Source organism: Galleria mellonella, unplaced genomic scaffold, assembly GCF_026898425.1.
Source record: "Galleria mellonella isolate WM207_F2 unplaced genomic scaffold, CSIRO_AGI_GalMel_v1 utg133, whole genome shotgun sequence".
In the NCBI taxonomy this organism is placed as follows: domain Eukaryota; kingdom Metazoa; phylum Arthropoda; class Insecta; order Lepidoptera; family Pyralidae; genus Galleria; species Galleria mellonella.
Window position 1 is genome coordinate 4,610,672 of NW_026441990.1, and position 11,388 is coordinate 4,622,059.

General features: G+C 30.2%; 2 protein-coding genes across 3 annotated transcripts in view; one reads left to right on the plus strand and one right to left on the minus strand.

The window, feature by feature from the left end:
* Window positions 1–5,401, plus strand: part of LOC113511018 (uncharacterized peptidase C1-like protein F26E4.3) — a 100,679-nt gene extending 95,278 nt beyond the window's left edge. For both annotated transcript variants that reach the window (XM_031911991.2, XM_026894575.3), the window contains exons 7-9: window positions 2,038–2,234; window positions 2,882–3,021; window positions 3,366–5,401. In XM_031911991.2, the coding sequence (XP_031767851.2) occupies window positions 2,038–2,234; window positions 2,882–3,021; window positions 3,366–3,497 (469 nt within the window). In that variant the 3' untranslated portion in view covers window positions 3,498–5,401. The remainder of the gene's footprint in view (window positions 1–2,037; window positions 2,235–2,881; window positions 3,022–3,365) is intronic.
* Window positions 5,402–5,656: 255 nt separating this feature from the next.
* LOC113511184 (uncharacterized) lies at window positions 5,657–9,771 on the minus strand. The gene is made up of 5 exons (XM_026894799.3): window positions 9,595–9,771; window positions 7,862–7,975; window positions 7,689–7,776; window positions 6,721–6,807; window positions 5,657–6,437 (listed from the first exon to the last, which is right to left on the minus strand). Exons 1-5 carry the CDS (start codon window positions 9,600–9,602, stop codon window positions 6,366–6,368), a joined length of 369 nt encoding a protein of 122 aa, XP_026750600.1. The 5' UTR covers window positions 9,603–9,771; the 3' UTR covers window positions 5,657–6,365.
* Between the last annotated feature and the right edge of the window lie 1,617 nt (window positions 9,772–11,388).

An 11,388-nucleotide genomic window follows, 5' to 3' on the forward strand; every position in this document is an offset into this window, starting at 1 on the left:
TATCTATATTGGTGTTACTTACTCATACACCAAGTTTGATATCGCCCATGCCGGATCCATAAGGTCGATAATTATAAATTGGGTTTCTAAAATAAATTAAGTAAGATTTTGTTCCACAAAAAAAAAAGCATTACTTCAATAATGATAAGACCAGTAATTTTTATTTAAAAACTAAACTATTAAACCGTTTTCGAAATAAAAAAATCTCTGGGACCAATTTGATTTAGATAAAAAAAAATTAACCTAATCAATTTATAGATAACGAAATTATGAGGTAACATAAAAAAAAACAGAAACAGTATTGAGATCTTACTTCTATTTTGAAATCGATTAAAAAATAAGAATTAGAAGATTAGGTTAGGGCTTCAGAAGTTTAGGTTTTGATCAAAAAATCATAATAATAAATATAATAATTTGGTTTTTTCACGATTTAAGTAATGTTTTGTTTTAGTGGAACAATATTTTAAATTATAGACACTTCAAATTGATGGACAAGGAGTGGACTTGAATGATATCTAGCATAATTTATTTATTTATAATATATATATATATATATACATATTTTTCTGTGAGCTTTGCAGATTTACCAATGCACTGAACAAAACTAAAAAAAATTTAATCATTATAATAATACAATAATGGGAAAATAATAGTTAGAATAAAAAAAATCTAATTGTACTATAAAAAATAAATATTAAAAATGCATTTCTGCGTAATTTGTCACCACTCTGCGAAACTCTGTGGCAGTACAATGAAAAAAGTTCAGTTCGAAACTCGATACTGCCTCACTGAACAGACGTAACGCCTTCGTACTTTGTACTTTATTCCTCTAACTAGTGCCCCGGCCCGGCTTCGCACGGTAATGTGCAATGTCATCACCGGAAATATTAATTTAAAATATTATATATTATATAATATTAAATATTAATTTGAAACTTGCTGTCCCCAAGTATCGTTTAGAAAAAGTTAATAGGTCATTTAAATCTAAGATACCAAAGGAATATCTTAAATAAATTCAAAACATCTGTTAAATCATATTCATTACTCACTAAACGATTAAATGACGAGTGTGCATGGCAATAGTTGTTCATGCACTGAATTTTCATTTAATGTTAGACATAGACACCTATATAAATAAACATTGTAAATAAACTGGCTTTAAAAAAAAAGTAATTCAATTGAGTTTCTTGCCAGTTCTTCTCAATTGGATCTATATACCGAACTGGACGGTAGGGAAAAAAATAAAATTATAATGTAAAAATTTTACGTTCATAAGCGGCTAAAATGTCCTTCATGAATAAATGATTTTTGAATTTTGAATTTTTTGAATTTTTTAAATTACATGCTGTAAAGAGCCATATTGATCTATATTAAATGAACAATGTATTTAAGGTACTTAATACTTAATTGGATAAAAATTAATGCTGTATTGCTTAAAATCACTTCGTAAAGCCATTTTTCCCGTAAAATGTAAAGGATAAATGGTTATTGTTGGATATCCTTAAGAAATAGACATATACCATCGCCAACTTTTTTGTTAAAGTCAACAATTGTATTTTACACTTTAAAAAGGTTTTTAAAGTGAATAATATTGTAGTACATTATTTTGATTTACCGTGGGGTTCAGCCAGCGTTTGCAATGTAAGCGCAAAAAATGTATTTATTTACGACATCACATTAGAAACCTCTAAATTTATCAATGTTTCTCTACAATATTATACATATAAACCTTCCGCTTGAATCACTCTATCTATTAAAAAAACCGCTTCAAAATCCGTTGCGTAGTTTTAAAGATTTAAGCATACATAGGGACGGACAGACAGCGACTTTGTTTTATACTATGTAGTGATTGTATTGTACAAGTAATCCAACAGAGAGACAAGTCGCCTTACATCTAGGGAACGATATCCCACCACATCTAACAGAAAAGTGCTCGGATATATAAGATACCTACATTATTTACAATACAGCCATCAAACAAACATCTTCTGTAATTTCTCTATCATCTTTGTATAATAATAATATTAACATGTACAGATTATTGGACGACAATTGCTTCCCTTACGAGGCTAAAGTAACGAAATGTCCAGTGAAACCGAAGAGTGACAATCTGCCAATCTTCTGCACACCTTCCGTCCCTGAGAGAACAACCCGCTACAAGGTTGGACCGCCTGGCAAGCTGAAGAAGGAACTGGACATCATGTACGATATTATGGAGTCTGGACCCGTGCATGGTGAGTTGGTGACAGTAATTGCTTGTTAAAAAAAATAATGGAGTTTTTAAAAGATAATTCGTCGCGAAAACTAAGTGAGGTGAAGGTGGTAAAAGCTTTTTTTCGAGGGATGATAATGGCATGGTAACCCCGCCTGCGCTATCGGTAAACGCTGGCAGGGCACCGGCGAGGGATGATAGGTAAGAATGAAAGCAGGTCAGTTAGGCCTTGGTGAGGAATTTTACAAGAATTGACCACGATAGTTTGGGGGGAAGTGATTGTTAGTAATGAGGAGTTTAGTCCCCATTCCTATCAATATACCGTATCAGGTCGACCTCCATGCTATTCCCCCTGGAAACTATCGTGACCAATTTATCATTGAATTCGTCACAATAGGCTAAGGCACCTACCTTTTCATCCTCGCCTATCACCTCTCACTGGTACCCCGCTAGTGTATACCGTATATACCTATAGCGCAGGCGGGGTAACCATGCCATTTTCACGCATAAAAAAAAAATCACGATAGTTTCCAGGGGGAATCGCGTGGAAGTCAACCTGATAGGGTATATTGCTAGTAATGGTAGTAGTATAAATCCCCATTACTAACAATCCCCCCGAGATAGTAAGAATAGACGCCTGTGAAGTAGTAATCAACTTTTTTCCCCCAGCTGTAATGACGGTATATCAAGATTTCTTCCACTATCGCGACGGTGTATATCGCCACACGAGGTATGGTGATAACCAGCTGCAAGGTCTGCACAGCGTCAGGATAGTAGGCTGGGGCGAGAATAGAGGCGACAAATATTGGGTAAGATTTACATTTGGGTAAGGACGTATACAGTATGAAATCAAAATTATCAGAAACATTTTAAGTGAGCTTTTCAACAGTGGGTGTTTTTTCCTAAAATAATATTCGAAAAACCTTCAAAACATAAATATTTTGCAGTAGAGATACGAATAAAATAGTGATAACTAATCCAGACTGATTTTTTTTTCAAGTATCTATAATTAATGACATTACCACAAAATTAATAGAAGTACCCCACTTGAGCAGACGACTTCTGTACAGCATCTATATAGGAAATATAACATACGAATTTGGTTATTACAACATTACTTCAGAATGATAAAGAATTACTGTCTCATTTCCAGATTGTCGCTAACAGCTGGGGCCGGGAATGGGGTATAGATGGATATTTCCACATCGCCCGTGGCGAGAACGAGTCTGGCATCGAATCCTTTGTGGTGACTGTACTCAGTGACGTCATCAACGCCAAGAAATAACATACGAGAACACACCTCATCACACCGCTGTGTGTGACGACCAGAAGGGTGAAGACCAGAAAGGGATACATTTTGTTAAATAGCACAAGGAATTTTGGTTAAATGGTCGCGTATTGTGAAACTGACAATGTTTTTATTACTTGCATAATTTAAAGACAATTGTTAGGATACGAAAATAAAATTTTTCTTCGAAATTTGTATGACACACATTTACATAGCATTTAAGTGTGCATTCAGTTTAAAATACAGTGTAAAGAAAAAAATTTAGTGTATAAATATTATTCGTTAATACATTATCGAAGCTTTGAAATATTAGAGATAACATAGACGTTGGCAGTATTACGGTATGCATCCCGATAATTAGGGAAATGTAGACGAGTAAATCTCGATTATAGCTTATTTTTTTTTTAATCGTAGGACTCTAATATAGTATAAATGACTACCAATAATACTTTATCATAGAGAACTAAACGAACTTATAGTTACTTTAATATAAAGGAGGTACTTAATATAATTAATAACGTTACCCCAGTTGAGGTAACGTTGTTAAACAGTACGAATCCTACACGTATGACCTGCTTTATTGTAAGCATTTAAATATTTTACAAAAAGAAATTTGGAATTCACCGTCAACAACATCTATATTCGTCTGCATTTTCCCTAAATACTTAAAAACTTACGAGCAGTAAGTTTTCGTGTTATAAAATTTTAAAATTACATATTTTCAAGTAATTTCCATGTGAAAATGTTTTCCAAATTTTGTTGTTATTTGTATACTTTGAAAATTACTTGAAAAAAAAATCGTATACATTGCGATATAGATCTTTAAACGTGTTATTTAAAATATTATGTTTATTTTTGTATTCTAAAATTTCTATAAATGTATTGTTATTTGGCTTTAAATTTTTTTTTTTTATTAAAAAATTACTCTTAGTAATCATCATTTTGCAAAGAAACATTTTGTATTCGATCCTGTCTCGCAGGTTATTCCGTTTGTATGATCTAACGCAGCGTGTATGTCGATGCATAGTACTAGAGTACGATCTCCGACCGATTAGGTATGTAAGAAAGTATATTTTTATATTGGACGTAGAATATTTATAAATCGAAGGAAGTTATTATCATATCAATGTTCTATGTAGTAATGCTGGAATTAGTGCCTTAGTTCGTAAAGATATTAAGCACTTTAAGTATACATTCGACTTATTTGTACTTATTTATTCAAAATTGCCAATAATTGCTTTATAATATCGAGTTAAGTCTGTAAGACTTGTATTATATGAATAGTATTGTTAATTCCAGCAATATATTTAATAAATTAAAAGAAAATTGACAAAAAAAATGCTTTTATTTTCTATAATATTATCGTACAGTATTGTTTACTGTATTTTGTGAATCTTTAACTGCCATTTAAAGTTTTAGGTTTAACATCATTGCTTGTATGTATTCTTAAATGATTGTACATAACTTGTTCAACATGCGTTAACTATAATTGTTTAAAAATGTTTACAAGTAAGATGTATTTAATATTACTTACATTAAATTAAGTGAAAATGTGAACTTAAAAAACATAAAAACAACTAGTCTTAGGTGCGACATAACACAATTTAGATTTAAGTAACATACAAATATCTCATTATTAAAATAATGCTTTTAGATTATAGAAAAAAAAAAAATTGTTTAGTTTAAATGGAATGCAAACTGAAATAGATATCACACCATTGTTATGACCAAGTTATAATTTTCAAAATATTTTATACTCATAACATCAAATAGACGAGTTAATATCTTTGTTTCTAAAATATCTAAGAATAATCTAAATAGTTATAAACAGTAACATTATTTATTGTTCATTAAAACAGTACATGTAACAATGTTAATAAACTTTAAATATAAACATGTTATTTTCATTTAATAATTAATATTTCCCCCTTTGTTTTTTTTTTTTTTAATATACTGTGAAGGTGGCAAACATGCATACAGCCCAACTGATAGTAAACGGTCACTGTAGCCTATGGACGCCTGCAACACTAGGGATGTCACGTACGTATTGCTGATTCTGAAGAAATCTTAATATATATATATATATATATATATATATATATATATATATATATATATATATATATATATATATATATATATATATTATGGAAAATAACAACACTAATTCGATCCAATTTAAAAAAATCAAGTACCTTTAAAGAGGTAAACTGTTCAGATTTATTTGATAATATCGCTCATTTTCGACATTCTCTCTTTTTATTTAATATTTTATATAAATAAATAACTCGTAAACATATTTTGCTATAGTGTATACAATTTTTTTTATACAAAAACTAATAGAAAACATCTAAACTTATTAAATAAATTAATAAATAATAATATATCAAATATGTTATACTTATAAAGAAATAAAAAAAAACACTAAACAAGTGAATTATCGCAATAAACAAATTTGAGATAACTCAATTATGTTCACTATTATGATTAAAAACTGTGTGCATATCAAGTCTTCTTTTTATGTGGGGCTGCCATAATCAAAATAGATTTTGGGCAGATATAAAATTGAAAAAAAAAACATGTAATTAAAAACTCCTTGGAATAAATTAATAAACAGAGAAGGCCAGACATATCCATTCAAATCAGAACGGATTATCATCCTACATATAAAACAACTATATCAGTAAAATTAAATCTTATATATATATTTGGTCATTGTTCTAACAAAATATTAATTATTCATATATTAATTAAATAGTATTTGAGTACATATACTGTAAATATAAACTGATTTAAAATTTGCCATAATTTAAATACAGTCTTTATCATAGTTCAGTGCCAAATGAATTAAGTACGTATTTGCTACTAGCTTTTTGAAGCGTGATTCTGACTTGCCGCCTTGTTTTTAGCAGCTTTCTCAACGTTGGCTGCTCTAGTCTGAAATAAATAATATATTGTTTCAAGAACCTTTTATGAATGTTTCGGTTGGAAGGGTGGGATATGGCGGTGAATTTACAAGGTACAGAGGCTTAACACCTGAGTCCTCAGAAATGGCAAGGCATGGGGGGTATCATGAGCGAAACAGTATACTTTGTTATGACCATATTACTGTTCATGTCTATAGGCGACGGTTACCACTTTCCATCAGGTAGGTCGTCAGCTTGTTAGCCATTGTAAGTTGCATAAAAAAACGAATAACGTCTTGATTTTTTAATTTTACCTGTAACGATTGCACCCTTTTGTGTAGTCCCATCATTGAATTAGATATTGACGTCAACTTCTCTCTACTTGTTGCTATGTCTGCAAGCTGAAGTATTAAAAGTATTATAGTATTAAAATGAGAGTTCTGCCTTTTTAAGGATAAACCAATAAACTGAGATGTGGTTGTGTTGATTAAAACATGATCAAATGCCATAGACAATGCAATAAAATAGAAACAGGCAGTCTCGATTTTTAGCGACGCCATCTTTTTTTAAGGAAATTATTCTGAAATATTATATTTTTTGTTTTTTCTTGTATATTTTTTAAATTGATTCAATTTTGTTCCTGGTTCATAACCCAGATATTTATTTAAATTATTCCCATATCTCAGAGGATACCCTAATATTGTATTGCTAGCAATATAGCTTCATGCAGTTCCCTTTGGAAAACATTGTGGTTTATTCTTGATGAAATCTCCAGGATAGGCTGTTAAATGTAATCTAGCTGCGTTCTCTGTATATACTAACGGGGCACCAGTGAGTGATGATAGGTTTTTATTAAGCAGGACAGTTAGCTCATCGTGACAAATTTATCAAGATTTAACCACAATGATTTCCAGGATCAACCACATAAAAACAACCCAGACATAAGCTCCATTATTAGCAAAGATATATAGCTAGCAATGGACCTATTAGTAACAATTCTTTTTTTCTTTACTCAGATAGGATTACCATTCTATTATCATCCATTAAAAAAAGGATATGTAATTGGTACAGAGGAAAAACACCTGAGTCCTCAGGAATGGCAACGCATGGGGGGTATCATGGTCAAAACAGTATACTCCGTTATGTCCATGGTACTGCTCATGTCTATAGGCGACAGTTACCACTTTCCATCAGGTGGGCTGTCAGCTTGTTTGCCATTCTAAGTTGTATAAAAAAAAACATGCTTTTGTTCTGTTGTATAAATAGAAAAAAAAAGAATTACCAGTGCATCAAGCATTGCATCATTCTGTAGATCTTCAAGCCTTCTCCTCTCAGAAACTAGCATATTGTGTACAGCTTCTTGCTTTTCACTAAAATAAAACATTTAGATTATATTAAGTATAAGCATAAATACATACCATATCATGGTTAATGTAATTTTAATATTATACTTACGTTAATTCTTTTAAATGAGTATTAATGGTTGCTAATGGTGGCTCATAGATTTCCATTACTCCTTTGGCCAAGAGTTGGATAGTGTTTATTTCCTCAGGAGTTGTAGGATTCGTCCTAAAATATAAATACTTTGTAGAATAACAATATAGAGCAGTGATTCTCAACCTTTTTTTTTTTGTTGCGGCACATATTTAACGATTTCAAAATTTGGCAGCACACAAAGGATAAGATAAAAATTATTTACTTACTACAACACACTGCATAAATAGTTTATGACAAAAATTTTAAATATTTGCAAAATTTAGCGGCACACTTAAAATTTGGCGGCACACAAAAGTGCCGCGGCACAGTGGTTGAGAATCACTGATATAGAGTAATATCACTATAGAGTAATTGGCTGTGTCAAGCAGAAAAACCTATAACACTGAGATTCACACCTCTATAGATCCATTGTACACACTTTTTTTAAAGTTTGCATAATGCCAAGTGCAATTTTAGCCTTTTACAAAGCCTGGGCATATTCATTGACTAAAAACTGACATGAAATCCACATATAGATAACGTATGGATTTCATGTAAATTTTTGGTCGATGAATATGCCCAGGTACTTCTTTGGAGAAGTTAATCATTTTGCCATTTACTGTAGGCGTTATTTGTTTACCTCCTTTCTGTAAATGGGATGATTATAGTTTTATCATGATTTACTGATAATTTGTTTTTATTACTGTCTTTACTGTCAATTTAAAGGGTTATTTTTTGTCTATTTTATTTAATGGAGTTAGAAGACACTTGCTGCTCTGTTCTATGCCACATGTTTTGGCCCGTTACGAGCCATACGTTTGGGCCTTTCTAAATGAAACTGTTGAGCACTTTCATTATTTATACTATGGTTTCTGACAAAGCAGAAAAGTGTATTTTTGATTTCTTTTTACAACACAGGGGGCAAATGAGCATGCGGCTCATCTGATGGTAAATGCCTACCGCCACCCATGGTCACCCACAACACCAACAGCATTGCAGGTGTGCTGCCGGCCTTTTAAAAGGGAATATGCTCTTTTCTTGAAGGTTATGTGGTCATATCAGTTCGGAAATACTGTTGTTGGAAGTTGATTCCAGAGTGGTTGTGCATGGGAGAAATTTTCAAATTTATCCTTATTCTTTCTTCCTATTAAAAGTTTTTTATTTCTATCTTATTCCTGTTCTGTTTCAGTCAAAACTTTGTATAAATTTGGAGAACCTGAGTTATTCTTTTAAATGTATATTATATTTAACACCTTTCATAGTATCTATTTTATTTTCATCAAGTAATTCTTCCTACTCAGATAAAAATTCACTGTAATTACTTGTCTTTAATAATTTTATTTAAATATTTTCTTTCCATTAATCGTAAATTTAAAACAGTGCTGTGACCTAAGATTGGCCTTTTTATTATTAATCAACATACAATTTATTGTAAGTGTAAGTACATAGTATATAGGTATACTGATTTTAACTTTTTAATAATATTTAAAGGTAAAATATCACAGTCGCTACCAGTATCTATCTTAAAATCTACAGTTTTTTTATTTATCTGTTCTCATTCATTCATTCATTTATAAATTATTATGACTGTTGCCATTTAGCCTACGTTTTAGAGGTTTTGCTTTTTCATCTTCCAATCCTGTTGGCTCTTTTAATATAAGCTCTGTAGACTACTTAATAATATGAGATACACATATAGTGATTAAACTTACCCCGCCATTGAATTGGATATTGTACAGGAACTAACAATGAATAAAAATGAAATAAAAAAATATAAAGCATAAAAAATACAGATTAAAGACACTACGATTAAAGAATAACAAATAAATTGCAATTTATATTTATTCTAAAAGTTCTATATAAAACAAATAATAAAGAGATGGCACTCACTATACATTAATTAAAGAACTAAATTGGTAAATTATTTTATGTAATCCTTAATTAGTGAGCGCCATCTCTTTATTATTTGTTTTATATCAAACTTATAGAATAAATACTATTTATATTTTAGCTATATAATATAAAATATTTAATAATAATATAATAAAATCTTGGAGAAATAAGTTGGATAAAAATGGAGTTTCTCTTTAGTTCTTTCCTTGCATTCAAAATTGTAAATAAGTATAAAAATCCTGTGGTGTATTTAGCCATCATATTTCTCTACTTATTTTATATTATCTTTTGTTTTAAATTGCTATCATTGTGTTCCTATTTTTCTGCCGATATAGATGAAATAAAAGATATCTGCATTATCCAGTATTTTATTCATGCTATAGTAGTGGTGTAAAATATACCACATTTTATATATTTGTGTAAATTAAAATATGTTTTAGGCCCAAATTTGGTATCCATATGCAATAGGTCTCATAAAAGGCCTAGTTACTTTATATTTTAATTTTACCAATTCTTTGGACTACTTACATAGAAATCATACAAACGGTTTTTATCTAGAGTGATATGGACCCGGTTATTAGCTGTCAAGTGTCACTTATTACAACAAAATTATCATATTGAAGGCTAGGCAGCATGGTCTCCGACCTTAGCCTGTTCCACAATGGAACAAACGTACTAAAAAAAAATATTACAACAGACCTAAAGTAGAACACTAGAAGTACCTAGACTACTTTCGCGAAAAAGACTCTACAGACATATGCGAATATTTTTCTTAGTTTGCCTCTGGAAAAATTGTAAAATTAAAACTGGAAGTTATTCCTACTATGTAATAACAATTACTTATTGTAGGTGTTCATCAAAAATAGTAACATATTTGTTATTATAATCTTCATTTTGTATTATCTAAATAAAAGATTAGCCAGTACTTGACGATGCTGCTTTTGATGTACGATTTGAGAAATAAAATTATCGTCATGAATTAATATAATCTTTTACCTCTAGATTTCAATTTTGCGATTAAGGAAAAATCATAATAAATTTTTGTTTATGAAGAGTTTACGGAGTTATTGATGCTACATATAATAAGAGTGTTAGAATACATGAGTACATTCCAAAGTTCTCACATGATAATTTTTTTTTTTAATTTTTTATTGGTTAGTTATTTCAACAGACATAACATATCTGTGCCTCTAGTGAGAAAGGGTATAACTCAAGTTATTTGTTGTTAGTCATTCAAGCTACTTTAAATAAGCAAATTTTTCTCTTTCGAATGGTATAAGAATCGTAACGATATCTTTAAAAACAATAGAGATAGTAAACATGTAAAAGGCTACAATTAACAAAATATTTGTGGTAAAAAAGTCATAATTAGAAATAAAACTACAATATTTTACAAAAATAGTGCCAAAAATGACAAGATACTTAGAACCACCCTTCAAATATGAATTTATTTTTGTGTAAAATGAATCAGTTAGATTTGAACCCTTTTACACCATTTAATAGCGATTATTTTTTTATAGCGTAAAATACACAACATTGTTTTTCTTCAATAGTTCAATAAAATAGTTTTAATTCAACTTAAAACTATTTTCACATGATAATTTTAATATTTT

What these genes read in the sequence shown, in the direction of transcription:
- LOC113511184 (XM_026894799.3), bottom strand. An exon ending in ATGCAATGCTTGATGCACTG is followed by an intron (nt 6,808 to 7,688) that starts GTAATTCTTTTT and finishes TTAATACTTCAG; the next exon opens with CTTGCAGACATAGCAACAAG. An exon ending in AAAGGGTGCAATCGTTACAG is followed by an intron (nt 6,438 to 6,720) that starts GTAAAATTAAAA and finishes TATTTATTTCAG; the next exon opens with ACTAGAGCAGCCAACGTTGA.